General features: G+C 36.9%; 1 protein-coding gene across 1 annotated transcript in view; it reads right to left on the reverse strand.

The window, feature by feature from the left end:
* The window catches only part of LOC308689067 (uncharacterized protein), a gene marked incomplete at both ends in the record, with an annotated part of 105259 nt that overhangs the window by 15714 nt on the left and 70478 nt on the right, over positions 1–19067 (reverse strand). The window contains 7 exon segments of the mRNA XM_081362619.1: positions 14953–15270; positions 15362–15443; positions 15544–15687; positions 15776–15867; positions 16010–16327; positions 16921–17061; positions 17193–17373. Coding sequence (XP_081218745.1) covers positions 14953–15270; positions 15362–15443; positions 15544–15687; positions 15776–15867; positions 16010–16327; positions 16921–17061; positions 17193–17373 — 1276 coding nt within the window.

The following is a 19067-nucleotide window of genomic DNA, read 5'->3' on the forward strand; positions in this document are numbered from 1 at the left end:
TATTGAGGATGCAGGACAACCAGCTAATAAAGCATTACAGTAATCTAGTCTCGAGGTCATGAATGCATGAACTAGCTTTTCTGCATCAGAGACAGATAGCATGTTACGTAATTTAGCAATATTTCTAAGGTGAAAAAATGCTGTTTTTGTAACATATGAAATATGATTTTCAAAAGACAAGTTACAATCTAATATAACACCCAGGTCTTTTACTGTAGAGGATAAAGTAACAGGACACCCTACTATGTTAAAGTTGTATTGTGAGAGGTTTTGTGGGCGGTTTTTTGAACCGATAAGTATTACCTCTGTCTTATCTGGATTTAATAAAAGAAAATTGTGCGTCATCCAATCTTTTATATCTTTAACACACTCTGTCAATTTGGATAATTTAGCGTTTTCATCCGGCCGTGATGAAATATATAGTTGAGTGTCATCAGCATAACAATGGAAACTAATTCCATGTTTCCTTATAATATTTCCAAGTGGCAGCATATATATTGAGAATAATAGAGGGCCTAACACAGATCCTTGCGGCACTCCATAGTTTACTGGAGTTATGATCGATTTTTCTCCGTTTAAATAGACAAAATGGTAGCGGTCAGATAGGTATGATCTGAACCAGCTTAATGCTTGTCCTTGAACACCGGTATAGTTTTGTAGCTGATCTAAGAGTATTGTGTGATCTATAGTATCAAACGCAGCACTAAGATCAAGTAAAACTAGTATTGAGATACAGCCTTGGTCAGAAGCTAAGAGTAAATCATTTGTGATTTTAACGAGCGCAGTTTCAGTGCTATGATGCGGCCTGAACCCAGACTGAAACTTTTCATAGGTGTCATTTTCTTGCAAGAAAGAGCCCAGTTGGGCAGACACAACTTTTTCTAATATTTTGGACATAAAAGGAAGATTTGAAATGGGTCTATAATTTGCTAGGTTATTTGGGTCTAATTGTGGTTTCTTAATGAGTGGTTTTATAACTGCCAATTTAAATGTTCTTGGAACATGACCTAAAGATAAAGACGAGTTAATAATATTGAGGAGAGGCTCTTCCACTATAGGTAACACTTCTTTCAATAGTTTAGTTGGTATGGGATCTAATAAACATGTTGTTGTTTTAGAGGAAATGATAAATTTATTTAACTCTTTTTGTTCTATAGTTGTAAAGCACTGTAATTGTTCTTGCGGGGTGATAATCGAGGCTGAATTATAAGGCGCGATTGAAGATTGAACGTTTACAATTGTGGATCTGATGTTTTCTATTTTCTCAGTGAAAAAATTCATGAAATCATTACTACTAAACTGTAACGGAATATTTTGTTCAGGTGACGCTTGTTTATTTGTTAGTCTAGCCACGGTGTTAAATAAGAACCTAGGATTGTTTTGGTTATTTTCTATTAGTTTGCGGAGATGCTCAGCCCTGGCCGCTTTTAGGGCCTTTTTATAGCGTGACGTACTGTCTTTCCAAGCGATTCTAAAAACCTCTAAATTAGTTTGTTTCCATTTACGCTCTAAATTACGGGTTTCTCTCTTTAGAACACGAGTATAGTATTGTTGTACCATGGTGCTTTAATTTTCTCTCTGACCTTTTTTAGTCTCATAGGTGCAACAATATCCCATTTTCCAGAGAGAACAGTGCTCATAGTGCTGGTTAGTTCGTCTAGTTCATCTGTTTGTTTAGGTTCAGGCAGCAGCTGAGACAGATCCGATAAGCAATTTGAAAAATTATCTATGGTGGATGGAAGGATTGTTCTGCCTAATCGATAACGCGGCGCAGCATGATATATTACCGGGGTACGTAATATGCAAGTTACCATGTAATGGTCAGTTACATCATCACTTTGCGGAATGATATCTATATCGGTTGGATCGGTTCCATGTGATATAATTAAATCGAGTGTATGATTAAAACGATGAGTTGGTCCGGTAACGTTTTGCTTGACCCCAAAGGAGTTTAATAAGTCTATAAACGCAGCCCCTAACGTATCATTTTGATTATCTACGTGTATGTTAAAATCTCCAACAATTAATATTTTATCGACATTGACCAATAGATCTGAGAGAAAATTTGCAAACTCTTTTAGGAAATCAGCGTAAGGCCCTGGTGGTCTATATACGGTAGCCAAGGCTAAAGATAATAGGGATGTTTTTCTATCATCTAAGAGCGTAACATTTAGTACAAGTACTTCAAATGAAATAAACTTATAACCCGTTTTCTGAGTAACATTGAGAATATCTCTATAGATAGTTGCAATACCGCCGCCACGACCAATCAGACGGGGCTCGTGCTTATAGGAAGCGGTATCCTGATGGAGTAGACTCATTTTAACCCTAACCCTAACTAACCCTAACCCTAACCCTAACCCAGGTTTCAGTAAGGCAAAGTACATCTATGCTATTATCTGTGACTATTTCATTTACAATAACTGCCTTAGGTGATCTAATGTTTAAAAGACCTAGCTTTAGAAATTGTTTTTGTTTACTAATAGCAACATTTTCTGTTTTAATAACAATTAGATTTTTCCTAGATCCTGCAGTAGATTTATTATTTGATCGCACTAAACGAGGAATAGACACAGTTTCTATGCAATGTTCTACACTACTATTTATATCAGTTAATTTGGTGCAGCAGAGACTATGATTTGGACTTTTGGTTACTAGTCAAAAGGTATTTAAAGGTCCCATGACATGAAATTTTCACTTTCTGAGGTTTTTTAACATTAATATGAGTTCCCCTAGCCTGTATATGGTCCCCAAGTTTCTAGAAATTTCAATCGGTGTAAATCGAGCTTTTGTTATCTTTCTCTGCCTTTGAGAAAATGGAAGCTCAATCGCGCTGATCTTGAATCTCCTCCTTGTGACGTCATAAGGAGGAATGTTACCTCCCCTGTCTCTGCTTTGCCCGCCCAGAGAATATTTTCCGCCCATGAGAAAATGAGCTAGGAAGTAGGAACGCGCGACCGTGATTTTAGTTTGTCCACGAGAGATATCATGGCTTTTGAGCGAGCGAAGCATAACACTTGCTCAATAATTGGATGTACAAATGAACACCGAAGGGTTAATACAGAGCTGGGCTTGCTGAACGTCTGAAACTAAAGTCTGGATCACTCTCTTTGGCTCAGCTACACACCTCAGAACAGTAAGTCAACTAATGATATATAAGTGTGTTGCTTTACTGTTTATGGTTGCCTAGACTGTTACACGTAGAATGTGGCTGTCACATTAGCTATGCAGCCATGCAGTTTATGTGTGTGAATACACACACTGTAACGCGAGTGTTGTACACTTCTTTGTTATTTGGATAACCGTTTTCCTGTTGGTTATACGGCGCGCGCGATATCCGCATTTCAAGATCGCAGAGCTTGATGATGTAATTGTAATAAGATAAATTACAGATGTTACAGATCTCTCATGAAAAGGCAACAGTAGGTTAGCGTTAGCTACATGCAGGGGCGTGTCTAAAGCATTTTCAGTGGGGGGGCCATGCTGGGGCACTGCCTCCAAACGGGGTGGATGCCAGTGACCAAAAAAAAAAAGAAGCTAAATTCTACAGTAGCCTATATTACGTAAATCCTATTGATTTTATTATTTTTTTAACTTGAATAAAGTTACTTGTAAACAAATGTAGTAATAAAGCACATTTTTGATTCATTTAGTTTTTTGTTATCCCTATATATCCATTAAGTTCAATTTGAGAGCCAGTGTTTATTATTTTTAGTGTTTCCATAAAACTAACAAGTTTATAAAATAAAAGCAATTTTAATAATGAGCAATTTTAAAATCCCAGAAGCAGAAACGATGTCAATTATTTTCTTTTAATAAGTAGTTTGGCCATTACAATATACAGTAGTTTTATTCACAATCTTTCAAATAATAAATAAATAAATAAATAAATAAATAAATAAAAATAAAAAAAATCCCCCCACTGTAATAATTCAAATGGTTTGGCCAAAACATCATAGTGTTTCATTCAACATTTCTTTCAGATTAATTTACAAAAAAGCTGAGTAACACAGAGTTAAAGTTTTAGCACTGTAACACTTCAAATGAAAACACCACAGTTTAAAAATAAAATATGGAACCATTACATTGTGCTCTGCTAATATATTAAAGAACAGTCTTTAGTTTAGAAACAATAATTGCTGCCAACTTTTTAGTTTAGCTTGGAGTGTATTGTGATTGTCACTAACATTTTAGTAACTAAACTGAATTTTATTAGGTTTAGTGACATGTTTTGGTACAATTTCTGGTAAGCTACACTTTTTTATTATTTCAATTCAATTATTGTGATTTGATTTAATATTGACTCATTTGGATAAATATTAGGTAGGCTACACAAGATAGGCGTTTTTTCTCAAGAAAAAAACAACTCACCTGATGCTGTAAACATACTAGAGAGCCCTATCAGCTGGTAGTAGGCTATTATTTAAGGTTAAAAATAACTTTAATTAATGATATAAGTAAAATTATAATAAATATGTAATATAGAACACATATTTAGCTTAATACTCTCTATAGCTATTTTTTTTCTTGCCAATGTACTATAGCCTATTATATTAATTAAATGGCTTTCCTGAGGTAAATGGGACATAATTGTTCTCCAGCTATGTTATTGACCTCTTCACACTGATGAAAAACACTGATTGATCGATATTATGTATGAGGTATACATTTCGGTAAGTTGTACTGTATCTTCAGTGTTCATTCATGTTTTTTACTATTAGCTAGTAGAGATGATCGGTTAGGGATCTGTCACGTAACATTTAACGTTACAAGCGCCAAAACGTTTGAATTTCGTAATAAAATTGACAGAATATGAGAGCTTAGATTTTTTTTATATCATAAGTAACCTGCTCTGTCTAGTCTGTCGGTCTCCGTGTCCTCTTTGCTTCGCGATTTTTCTGTGCGTGAGAAAATTGATGTGGCGTGAGAGAGTGTGAAAATTGCGTATGTCTCACGGTGAATGTGTGAGAGTTGGCAGCTCTGGAGTAACAGTAGCAGAAAGAGAGGAAAACAGTCGAAAAAGAAGGAAGGCAGACCTCAACTAAAACAGCTGAAACTTCTGGAACTAAAACTTCTGTTTCGGTGGTGACTGGCAGCTCTTTGTTTGGTGTCTTGACTTCCCCACTCTTGATTGATAAAGTAAAAGTCCAAGTCCGCGACGACCGTTGTTTTTCTGGCGCTGCACTTTTTGAATCGCGAACTTCAGTAGAGTCTATAAACTGATTGGCGGGTAAAATGAACCAATCACAAGACATCTTATAGGGGGGGCACCTGGGGTGGCCAATCGAATTTCAGGGGGGGCCGGTGCCCCCCCTGGCCACCACGTAGACCCGCCCCTGGCTACATGATAATAACTGTAAACCATCCGAATAAAGTACCGTATCCAGACATAATATTTTAAACTAACCATTCGGAAATGTCCTGCTGGAACCGCTGAGTTGTTGCTTCTCCATCCGGATCAGATTCTGGGTCAAACTGAAATGCTTGAACGTGTCTTCGTGCCATTGCTATATCCAACGTTAACATGCACGGACCGGGACCGTTGCGCAAGATGGTCAAGGCCACACCCACCCTCCACCTTGCGCCGCCTTTCTCCTCCTCATTAACATTTAAAGCTACAGACACCGAAACGACCTGTCTGAAGGAAGCTCATTCTGGGACTGGCTTGTAGTGGCTATAATTCTGCACTGAGGCTGAATTTTTGAAAAGAGATTTCAGATACAGTACTATAGGGACCACTAAGGCCTATATTAAAGCCTACAAAAAATAGCATGTCATGGGACCTTTAACATTTTGGAGATGTTATCTGACAGAAGATCCGATCCGAATCTGTTTGGGTGTAAGCCATCAGCACGGTATACGCTCCCAAAACAGATTCCAATTATTTACAAAGAGCAGTTTCTGCTCATTGCACCATGACGTTAACCATTCATTTAGCGCGAATAATCTACTAAACTTGTCATGTCCTAGACGGTACGTGGGAAGCGGTCCTGACACAATGATCGTTATATCAGGCGATGTGCTGCGTACCGTATCGATCAGATTCCTGAAGTCTTTCTTCAGAACTTCCGTCTGGCGCAGCCTGATGTCGTTCACTCCCGCGTGCAATACCAAAGTTCCGACGCGCTCGTTATCGTTCAGAATCTCGGGAACGCGAGCAGCGATTTCAGAAACACGAGCACCAGGAAAGCAGTGACTGTGCACCTTATTTTTACCTGATGTAGCATGGACGTGCCGAACAATGGAATCACCGATGATCAAAGCATCGCGTTCTGTTTCGCGAAGAGCGGAGAAGCGGTTTTGTGTGGATAACTCGAAAACCGGGAGGGTCGGAGAGGGTCTTGGTCTAGACCTGACTCGCGTCTTCCGCTGCGGAAATATCCAGGCTTCGTGGTGGCGTGTTGGAGCCGGAGTGAACGAGACCATGGCTGATCGCGACCTTGGCGCTCGGGACCGATGCCGAGTAACGCACGGAGTAGACGAGGTCGGAGTCAGCCGGTTAGTAACATTAATCTCTGATTTGTGAGCATCAGTGCGTGATGTTTCAAGAGCCAAACGCCGGTCTCTCAGCTCGGCCTGTCTCACTAAAAGGTCGTGGATCTGTTTCTCAACAGCTTCCAGCTCAGACTGTACCGCGTGCAGCTCAAATGTGTCCTCACCTGCACCAAAAGGTAGACTACTTGCATCTGATATATTCGCCATTTTAACAGATGGACAGTAAGTTAGCAACGACACTACCAGTGATGCTATCAATTAATACTAATTTCTGACAAGCGTCTTAGATATAATCCGTCTTTTAAGTGGTACGGGTGTAGAGTAGACGCACGATAGGTGAAAAATGTTTGTAAGTGAGTGTTGAGAAGACGCGTTCAGCCGTGATCCCCGGGAGTAACCTATAAGAGTATCCAGCGTAGAATCACTAACAGGCTTGAGACACGTCTGCTCAACAGTCCGCGTTGTAACTATGAGGTTTGAGCAGTAGTGCTTCTCAGTGAGGAAAAGTAGAAAATGTTTGCTGTAAGTAAGTTTAAAGAGTAAAATCAAGAATTATAAATCAAATCGATAGAGCTCCAAAGACAACAATTCGACGCATGCGAAAAAGAAATGCAAGAGGGTAAAAATCATTTCTTTCTTTCTGAAAAACATTGCGTTTTAAATCCTAAGTGATCAATTTATGTTTTCACACCTGATCATTGGGTGTCGGTAATTGGAAAATGATTGTGGGATATAAATGGCAGTGTTTTCTGAAATAACACAAGAAACACTAGTTTTGAATAATGAGACCTATGTTAAGCATTTTGCAAAAAGTTTGTTTTACAAATGCAAATAAATGAGTGTAAAGCAGATAATGTGTTTCTTTATTTACACTTTGTCTTCTGATCCAGTCAGTAATAGTATTGTACTTTCATTCACTAAAAAGAACCAAACCAGTAGAGATCTCTGAGCTCAGAATGTGTCCCGAACCCTGAGTACTCCCCCCCCCGTATCTCTGGTTAGGATAGTAACCAAGTGTGAGGAGACGGGGTGGTGGAGGGATGCAGAAAACACTGTCGAGGAACAGAGGCGAGTCGGCTACGTATTTATAGGCCCCGTTTCATGCTGATTGGATAGATCATTTGAACGTGCTCCCCATGAACTTTGTCAATACAACTTCAGTTAGTGCTGTAGATTTATAGTGTCATACGGCAGCTCAACTTTAGAAAACTCTGTCAGACTATTTTAGTACAGTATCTTGTCTAGATTTGAAAAATGCACTTGTATTAACATATACACTTGATGTATATTTAACGTGTATAAGTACACCTGATCATGTTGAAGATTTTATTATTTAGAAAATAAGTAATTTAACTGGTTTTTGTACACTATTATTTCCTTGTCTGTGGGTGACTTTGGCTGACTTTGGAACCTGAGAGCACAAGCTGTTGTTACAGCAGAAAATTCTATTTCAGTAATGTCACATGGTACAAAACTATTTCTCAAAATACCTATAGAATGTATTACCATGTTTGGGACAAGGAGAGGGTATATACGTTTGCTGGGCAATTTTTCTGGAGGGTCTTGTCTGCAGAGGGACACTCGGCTTTGTTTGTTAATAAAGTCTAATTTTTTCTGATGTCAAATATCTTTGAAGTCATTCCCCTGAAAATAATTAAACCACAACAAATGGCGACCCCGGCAGGACTTGGCTTAGGAGCTGAAGGAGCCACGAAGGGATCGCTGGTGACTCACACAGACAACAGTGGCCGCTGTACTTTGAGGTGAGCAGTTTTTGCTTTTGAATAAGGTGTGTGTGTAAGTCACCAGTGGCCCGGATGTGGTAAGACAAGCTTCTCCAAATTTAAAGAACTTAAAAAGTGAAAAGGAGTGTTTGATATCAGAAAAATTGCATGCATTGTCTTTGTAAATGTCAAGTAGTTGGTAATAGCGCGGGGGGGATCCCGATAGTGTTTGCTAGTGCTTGTTTAATCCTGAGTGGATTCTATAACTACTGGTGATGCTGAGTTAGCGCAAAGAGTTTTGACGTACATACGTAAGGTTCTGTGTTTGTTCATCAAGTGGGCCGAGACGGATGATGATCAAAAAGCATGCACACAGGGGATTAATATAAGTTAATTTGTATTTACTTGTCAAGAGGGCCTATGGCAAGTGTACTGATAAGGATATCAGTGGTTTATCTGTGCTTACTTTGAGAAGTATAGCATGTGCACAGATGGTTAGCTCACGGATACCGCTTTGTTAAACAAAGTTTTAACGAAGGACTGCTATGGGTGAAGCTGGAAAAAATAGAGGTTTTAAAAGTCTATAGGTTTAAAGTAACGGTTACCGCCTCGAATGCGAGGGACTGCTCGGGTTACTAAAATTATATAGGATAGTTAAAAGTGTCACTGTGTTGATTAGTGAATCTGTTAATGTATTGTTCAGATCTGACAGGGAGTACAGAATAGTGTATGTGTGTGTAAGTGTTTGTGGGATCCTGTGTCTTGTGTGACTGTGCCTGTGGTTGAAAATAAGTGACCTCTGACCCTGGTTGGAGGGACAGAGAATGTGTGACTGACCTGTGAATGAAGGGACTGAAATGGTGTGTATTAGAAAAAGAAAAAAAGAAAAGTAAGGGAAAACAATTGTTTCAAGATATTAGCTTAGCAGAATATAGTAGTATAAAATAAGTTAAAATAATAAGATATATATATTTAATCAATAAATGTAATGATAAATATTAATAGGTGAATACAAATATGATTGCACATGCTTAATATATTATATATTATATCTGAAGACGTCTAAAATTTGTATCTCATTATCCCTGAAGACAGTGTGGAAAAAGTATTCCATTGCAGATTAATAAGTTTGTGTTAAGAGAAAAATAACTGGTGCAGTGTGCTGAAGGTTAGCAAGATTGAGTGACCAAGTTTCAAAAGTCAAAAATACCTTACAGAAGTTGATGAGAGTAAAAAATAAGAACAATTCCTTGATGATTGTTGAGAAACATACTAGATTATTGTGAACACAGCATGCAAATATAGAAGAAAGATTGAAGTCTGATTTTATGATAGGGAAAATTATTTAATTGAATTATTCTCAGATCATCAGAGTTATATTATAGCTGATATAGAAAAACAGAACTAGCTTGCTTTTTCCTGCAATGAAGAACTGCTTACTAATAGAATGAGGGAACTGCTATGGTCAACCAGTGAGATTTTTAATATAAAAGAACCAGTGAAAAGATGCAGGGTAAAAAAGTGGAATGTATATAAAGAGCTAATAGCTTATATGTAAGAGTTCAATTTGATTCATACAGATCTCTGAGTGTTCAAATTGCAGATGGATTCAGAGCCCTGTGGAAGCAACAAGAGGGCAAAGGGCAAAGACATGAATGCAGAGACACGAATGCAGAGAAGAAGAAGAGAGTGGGTGAGGGGTTCTCAGCTCCCCTCCTGAAGTTCAAAAAGACCCAAAAAGACTGAGTTAATGGAAAGACTGGAAAAGGTGAATCTTTCACTTGAGACTTTTCCTAAAGACAAAGACTAATCCTGAGATGCAAAACTGTTACAGGATTGATCAAAATCCCAAACTGAGAAGAGACAGAGAAGCAGCAGAGCCTATATTCCACTCTGCAATGGCCATTGAGTCACAGCAAGGCTGAAAAACATGTCAACGAACACTGATCTAAAAACAGAAGAACTGACCCTTACGGGGCACACAGGTGTGACAAACCTAATGAACACTCCAGAGACTGCGTCAAATTTAGTTCATTATTATATTAACTTAATTCATTCTGATTATTCACTGGTCTCATGGCAATTCTTTATATTCTCTGCTAAACTAACCCTCTCTGCTCTTTCAATAGGTACAAGTCCAGCTCTTTAAGAAAAAGAAAATACAGAGAAGTGGGTGCTCAACTCACAAAATAGTTAAAACTGAGGCTGGATTTGGAATAGTGAGGGCTATTAAATTAGACAATTATAGGGCTAAAAGCATGATAGAATTATTCTCTGGCAAAGAAAAAATAGACACAACATGTCAAAGAATTATTATTTTTGTTTGCAAAACAATGATACTGGTCACTCCATCTTGTTTTAATATTTTTTATAGAGATAAATTGGAGAAGGATAAATAACTCCAAAAGTCCAAAAATTATGAAATTAAAAATGCTGTCAAAACTGGGAAAATGAGATGGAAATGTTATTGGCCATGGATCCAAGATTAGGCAGAGATCTCCAATTGTATTCTTAAAGAAGCTCATGAGCAAAAAACAAAAAGAAAATGAAAAAGTAGACCAAACAAATGACAAAATGCATTTGAGAAATTACAATTGGCTGTCTTACTCTCAACTGCACCATACTAAGGCCTATTATTCTGAAATATTTAATCTATTAGAGTTTGGGAAAAAACAAGAAAAAAGGGATTATAACAACAGTGGTAAACTAAGCATTAAGATAACTGACACTTCTGAATAGTGTTGCGTAGCTGTGTTGTGACGTTGTCTGTCAGACCTTTGGAATTCCACAGCTAAAATTATAAGTTCCGCATTTAGAGCACAACCTGTGGAAGAAGAATGTGTGATGGCCATGAGTGACTGATTATGAATGAATGAGTGTACACTAAGGCAAATCAATTATTTTGCCTACAGCTGTATCTAAATTTCATATGTGGGCCCACAGGGCATATTCTGCCCAATAAAATAATGACCATGGATGGATTTGGTTAATATCCAAGTCGAAACTGTAGTGACAATAGAAAAAGAAAATGGGAAAAAATTTGTAAAAGAAAACAAAACGGTACTACATTTTGCGCAGCGCCTAACACATCTGACTTTCCTTTCAGAATATCATGATGGAGCATAACACATCTGACTTTCTTTTCAGAATATCATGAAGGAGCTGACGTTTTGTCAAAAGTCTGAAATATTGTCTTGTAACTTTTGTCTTGTTGCAAAGTGGGTTGAGTGTTGTCCAAGTCTGATAACTAGTATGCTGATAGTGGGACTCAAAACAATGAGATAACTGAGCTGAATTGACTAATTGTAAAAAGTAATATAGGGGTAAAGCCCTACTGCTAATGAGCAGAAAACACACAAAAGAGGCCAGAACACCACTCAGCCCACATGATCATTTTACAGATGACACCAAGAAGGACAATGGGCCAGATGAGCAGATGATTTAAATTGTTGTTGTCACTAACTGAACTAACAGAAATAATGAAGGTTTCATTCACAGATGAGAACAGTTCAATTCCAGGAAGGTTTCTGGGACGATTCAAACAAAAAGAACCAGTGACAGTGCCTTGTCATCTCAGAAGAAGCTTGAACATTGATCAGCAACTGACATTTGAGTCCATGGCTCTCAACTTAAAATACGCCAAACGACTCCAGGAAACCCCCACAACAGCGAGTGAGGGTTCAAGGACATGCTGGCAATGACCTTCCCTTGCCAATGAGAGAAAAGGAAAAAGCCAATTACAACTCACAATGATCTCATGAATGGAAAAAGAAGAACTTTAAATGAAAAGTTGCAGAATAAGAAACTTTCAAGGAGTTGTGCAAAGAAGAGAGAATCAACAGAGATGAGTACAAGTTCAAACAATAGTCAACATCAACCAAACTGTCTTTAAATTTAATGTTAAAGCCCTTGAATACACTAGTAACAACTTAATAATAACCCCACCAGAAAGAGAAAAATTATTGAATTAAAGAATATATCAAAAACAACGTAAAAACGATAATGAAAAATCAGAAAACAAATGAAAATAATGAATGATAAGCGACTAATTCAAGTAACTGTCATAGCACAGTGCGAATTAAGACAAGTCATGAAGGAAAATACAAATACACCTAAATGACATTTTAAAATAGATCATAATGGGTACTCGAATGTAATTTGCCAATAAAACGGGTATACATAATTAATTTAAGGCTACAGTTGAAAATTAAAGAAAGATTAACACTGGCTATTAACAAATATTTGATTTCATTTATGATTTGAATTATGATTTGATTCAATATGCTATTTGACTAATTAAATGTATTTTAAATGGTGCTAATAGAACGATCAATAACAAACAAATTGTTATAGCATATAGACTGTTCAATACCATGTAGATTATTGCCTTATGAACAATCTATATGGTGGTACCAGAGGGGGGTAAGAATGACAGGTTATTGCACAAAAACATACTTTTTGAATATTCTCAAACCATGCGCAAGGTATTCCCTTGCGCAAGGGGGGAGGGATTAAAAGAATAAGGAAGGACAATAATTAAAAGGCTAAATTAAAAGGCTAAATTAAGAATAAGGAAAAAGAATAAGGAAAATTAAATAAAAGGCATTTTTTGCAATTGTTGACTGTATACCAGAGAAATTTGCGACAAAAATAAAGGTAGGAAAGGAACAGTGACAAAAATAGGCCATATATCAGTACCAGAAGGACTAATAAAACTCTTGGTAATGGATTATATGAACAAGATAGAGATGGGTAAAGGCAATGAGATCAACAGAGGAGGGTCAAGAGAAGTAATTAAATTTAAGACCAAAGAATTATTCCTTAGATTTGAAATTCTATCAGAAATAAGTTTAGATAATGGTTTAGCAGTCATTCTAGAAAAATTGAAATTAAAATTATTTGTATGCAAAAACGTAAATTACAGAAAGGAAGTTTTAACAATAATTAAGTTATAATGCTTTATGTTTGAAAAGGTTAAGGAAAAAACTTAGTTATACAGAAAAAGAAATGACCATACAATGAATATGTAAGATAGTATAAAAAGTTATTTTCGAGAGTTATTTTTTCTAATTGTCTAATGAGTTCATTGAATGACTTTTATGAAGTAAATGTAACATTGCTCTTGAAGCTTTTTTTAGTTTGAGTGATTACATGTGACATAATTAAGTTTATTCATGATAGTTCATTTAGAAATTAGTAGAAAGGAAGAAAAGGTATTCAGTTAAGGAATGCTTGAACTGAGGAGCTATAATGAGAAAAAGCTGCAACACGTGAGATATTTATTGTTTAAATTTGATAATGAAGTAGACAGAATTTGAAATGTAAAACGTTATAACAAAGAAAATTGTGATTTAATGTAGCTGCACCGCAGTGTTATGGTTGTTCATCAACTAAAACATGACTGACTAAAAGATTGATTCTTCAAATTTAAGAATTGATATTCTTTCATAGAATTAAGAAGCGAATAAAAAAGAGAAAAAGTTATTTTTACCCACTTCTATATTAAATCAAAATTCATATGGATTATGCGAAATAAACATGCAAACTAAATCATTTATTCTATTATAATCAGCAGAGATTTATTATAATGATTTGACTTTATAATAATGAAAACAATTACATGAAAAAAGTAGAATGACTTTACAATTGAAAAAAAAAAAGTTAAGGAAAGCTTGATTAAAAAAAAAATTAGAAATGTTTTTTGGAGTTGAAATATTAAAAGAGGGTTATTATTCAGTTGTGTACTTCCCATATTAAGAAGATAATGAAAACTAATTTTAGAGGGCAAATAAATAATTTATTATTAAGATTGAGCTTATAAACCAAATTGAGATTTACAATCATTGGACATTGACTGAAGTACCTCGAATAAGGATGAAGAAGAAAATGAATAAGCCAGATCCTGGGTGTCTGGGTCGAAGAGGATATCTACACCGCAAGAGAACTCTTAACTGTATAAGGGATTTTTGTGTTTGACATATTCTACATAACTGTGACAATAAGACAATGCTGAGCCAATTTCATCCACACACTTGTAACAATGTTTGATGGTTGATTAGGGAGGACTCGAGTCTTTTACTTTCTCCATTGAAAAAGAAAAAACAACTGAAAGAGAGAAAAATGTATGGAGAAAGATGTTTGGCTTGATTGCTCCACCGGAGTGTGGTGGCATAATTTCAGTCATTGGAAATAAGAATGAGTGACATAATTTAGTCACTAAGGTAGTATAACGGAGGGGACTGGATTTTGAAACTACACTCTGGAAAAGGATAGCGAATGTGGGGCTTAAATAAGCCCCAGAGGAGGGAATGTTGAAGATTTTATTATTTAGAAAATAAGTAATTTAACTGGTTTTTGTACACTATTATTTCCTTGTCTGTGGGTGACTTTGGCTGACTTTGGAACCTGAGAGCACAAGCTGTTGTTACAGCAGAAAATTCTATTTCAGTAATGTCACATGGTACAAAACTATTTCTCAAAATACCTATAGAATGTATTACCATGTTTGGGACAAGGAGAGGGTATATACGTTTGCTGGGCAATTTTTCTGGAGGGTCTTGTCTGCAGAGGGACACTCGGCTTTGTTTGTTAATAAAGTCTAATTTTTTCTGATGTCAAATATCTTTGAAGTCATTCCCCTGAAAATAATTAAACCACAACAATCACAGACAGAGGTGATAGAAATGTTTAAAATATTTTCAAGTTATTATTTAACGTATTGTTTACTGTTTACCTGAGCACACGACTCCTACATCCTCCTTGTGTTGACAGTCATGTTTCCCCCAGCCTGGAGAAGAGCAGTTCCACAGGGACGTCTCATTCCCCTCACACTCCACCTCATCCAGCCATATGGGTCCAGAACCAGGACCAAACCAGGCTGGTACCTGCTGGTTACTGAGGGCCACTCCACACTGCAGCTGTCTGCACACCACATGGGCATCTTTAATATCCCAGGAGTCATCACACACTGTCCCCCATGAGCCGCTGTGAAAAACCTCCAGCCTCCCTGCACAGTCTCCCCCAGAACCCACCAGCCTGATGGACCCGCGACCTGATATTCAGAGAGAGAAAAACAGTGCTTGTACATGAACATTATTCATCATTAACAACGAAAAAATCTGCCTAGATGTTGATTTTCTCACCAAAGTGTTTGATTGACAGCTGTTGTGTGGAGCTGCAGTTGAGAGTTTGTGGAGAGCTGCAGTTCCTCAGATGAGCTTCACTCTCTGGAGAGAGTATTTATTTGTAATTCAGTATTTATCTAAAACAAATACAACATTTTAATCTGAAACCAATGACTTTATCACGGTGTGAATTTCCTCACCAGAGCAGACGACTCCAACATCTCGTCCATGAGAACATTCAGCTCGACTCCATGAAGAGACGGAACATTCTGAGAGTTTTGTTTCATTCCCGTCACAATCAAACACATCAGCCCAGATTTCACCACTTCCCTCTCCAAACCAGTCTGATCCCACAACAGACACAGCAATCCCACAATTCAGCTGTCTACAGAGGACACTGGCAGCTCTCATATCCCAGCATGCATCACACACTGTGCCCCATTCATTGAGGAACCGAAGCTCCACTCTTCCAGAACAAGAGTCTGAACCGTTTATTCCATTGACCAGTCTGAGGTCAGTGTAACCTGTGCAGAGAACTAACAGTTTATTTAAACATGAAACTAGAATAGATTGAGATAATCTATAATACCAGATAATTGAGCAATAAAACATCAGTATATTAGGTATGTAATTTATCTAAATAAATGCCAAATGTTAATACTTAACCAGAACAAATCACTCCCACATCATTGTCATGAGAACAGCTGTGTATCTGTGAAGATGATCGTGAACAGTCGTCTATTTGAGACTCATCTCCTCTGCACTGAATCTCCTCTGACCAAACTCGACCCTTTCCTTTGCCAAAAGCATCTTCTCCCAGCACCTGTACAGGAGCGCCACAGTCCAGCTCTCTACACACAACCTCTGCATCCTGCTGGTCAAAGGCAGCGTCACACACGGAACCCCGCCCTTCTGTACGAAGGATCTCCACTCTCCCAGAACACAGGTTAAACCCGTCCACAAGTCGAAGTCGTTGCTCTGAGTCTTTGAATTATAAAGACAGATAATTAATTAAACAAATTTATTCACCTGGAACACTAGAAAAATCTTAATTAAATTTTTACATTTTGTATTTCATTAATTCATTTAATCTGCACTTATTTTATCAGTAATTTTATAATCTTCATTAAATAAAGAATGAAAATAAGATTGTCAAATCAGACTGTGTATAATAAAAAAGACATTACATAGGCCTATTTAGTGGGGATTCTCTGCATCATATTTTATAAGAAAATAAGGAATGGGGATAAACATAATCATGAAGAAAATAATTAAACAGATTGCATGTTTCATAAAATTGACACTGATGAAGTTTGTTCTCACCAGCATACAGAAACATTATATTGCTTGAGTGAGAATTATGAAAGAGTGATGTGATAACAAGTTGAGGGGAAGCTTACCTGAACAGACGACACCAGCATCTTGACCATGATTACAGTACCGTGCATACTGTTGGCTATCTGAACTGCAGTCTTTCAGTGCAGTCTCTGATCCACTACAGTATACATGAGACATTAAAATTGGTCCTGATCCTTGTCCAAAGTAAGCTTCAATTGTTGCTTTTACAGCCGTCCCACAGTCCATCTCTCTACACACCACTGCAGCATCAGCAATATCCCAGTAAACATAACACACTGTTCCCCACTGACCATCATGAAGAACCTCCACTCTTCCAGCACAGGGATTATTGCCATTCACCAACCTCACACTCACACTGTCTACACATGAGCGAAAGGGAGACAACTAGTAAATATACCAATGTAAGTGTAACATTACATGTAAATGATTTCAGCTCATATGAAAGAATAAAGTCCCTCTTTATGAACCTACCAGAGGTGCTGAGCTTTACCATATAGCACAGAAACATCAGCATCAGACAGCTCTTCATCTTCTGCTCGACACACACTCGTCAGCTCAGAATGCAGCACAAGTTTCTCCTCTGCTCCCTCACACACACTGAAGAAACTGGCTCCTGTCAGTCCCCTAAAGAGAGAGAGACTCTCACAGCTGCCAATGACACTCACTGTTCCCTTATTAGACACAACAGAGGAAATCATCAAACACAATCACTGACAAATCACACAGCAGCATTTTTATTTTCTCCATATATATCAATAAAGTGTGAGCGCTGATGAGCGGGACTCCTCCTCCACCATGAAAAGACACTTCACAGAGGATAGAATCATATATTTCATAAGTCAGGATGGAGATAAAGTCACACTAAACTTACAGGAGATTGATAGAGAAACACTACAGGTTATATTCAGCATCAAAGCCTGTCACTGCACACAGAGATACAAGACTGATGACTGATTTTTGTAAGTCTGATCACTTCAAACACTTGTAAATTAGTAGAAAATATTTTTTTCATGAATTATTTGAATAAATGTAGAATTTTAATTTCATTGTTTCTGGATAAATTATGCATAATATTACTAAATGTGGAATATACTGCTTTGTTCTTTTATTCTAAAAATACAATTGTATTACACCATACTACAATTATATTGTTGCTAAGCTATTCAGATGTGTTTTATTAAATAAATTAAATATTATATATATATAGTGTAAACCTATTTAAAAAAAAATAACAGCAATGAATTTGTGTTTAGTGCTGTATTTGTCCAGTAGATGGCAGCAAAACACCTCTTATTGTAAAGACTATAGTGTTGCAGATGAGGGAGAGTGAATCAATGGTTTTTCTTCAGTTATATCAACATTTATAAGTAACTTGTTTCATGTAGAGCTCATTTCACTGCACATTGATTTTACACTTTATCTGCTGTTGGGCCATTCCACCGAATGGGTGACATTTGCTTGTTGTAACTTCAAAATTAAACTTGATTTTTTTTTTATCTTTTTTACACTGAATCTAATACTACACATATTTAACTCAGACAACTTTATTTTTAATAAATCTCAGGCAACTTTATTTTTTACAAGGTTTCTAAGCAGAAGATGGACGCATGTTTTCTCAGTCCTGTTGCTGAAACTCATGTGCCGTTTAAAAAGCATGTCAGTTAATTCCTTTGTTTCCCCCACAGTTAAGTGTTTATTTTAAAGAAATTGTTTGTTATATTATCAAATAATTAATATTTGTGACAACAACAACAACAACACTATATTAAGGCAAGGTGTATTTTAATAAAAAATACAAAGCCATTTTTTCATTTTAAAGAAGACCGAATCCTCAAGTTATCATTTTTTTTAATAATTTAATTTATTAAACAATTGTATAAATGATGGACCAAACAAAACTGATAAAAACAGTGGTTTACCTTTATTATTTTAGAAAAAATAAATAAAAAAATTGTAACAGAAATGAACGCCTGGTAACAGAAATGAGTGTCCATATGTGTGTGGATGAGAGAGTGTACATGACTGTGTGTGCATATGTGTGTATGAGAGAGTGTACATGACTGTGTGTGCATGTGTGTGTTTGAGAGAGTGTACATGACTGTGTGTGCATGTGTGTGTATGAGAGAGTGTACATGACTGTGTGTGCATGAGATTTCTGTGTTGAAGTGATGTACTATGTGCTAGTTCTTCACAGTGAAGGAGGTGGAAAGAGAAAGAAGGAGAGAGAGGAGAAGAGAGAGGGAGGGAGAGAGCAAAGGTGGGAAAGAGGGTTGCGGTGTGTTTCGCTCTTTCCCTCGCAGGATGCCATGGGTGTGTTTCTGACACCTGAATAGTTTGGGTTCTCTCACTCTTCTACAAAACACAA

This window comes from Scardinius erythrophthalmus (assembly GCF_964197995.2).
Source record: "Scardinius erythrophthalmus genome assembly, chromosome: 4".
Classification (NCBI taxonomy): domain Eukaryota; kingdom Metazoa; phylum Chordata; class Actinopteri; order Cypriniformes; family Leuciscidae; genus Scardinius; species Scardinius erythrophthalmus.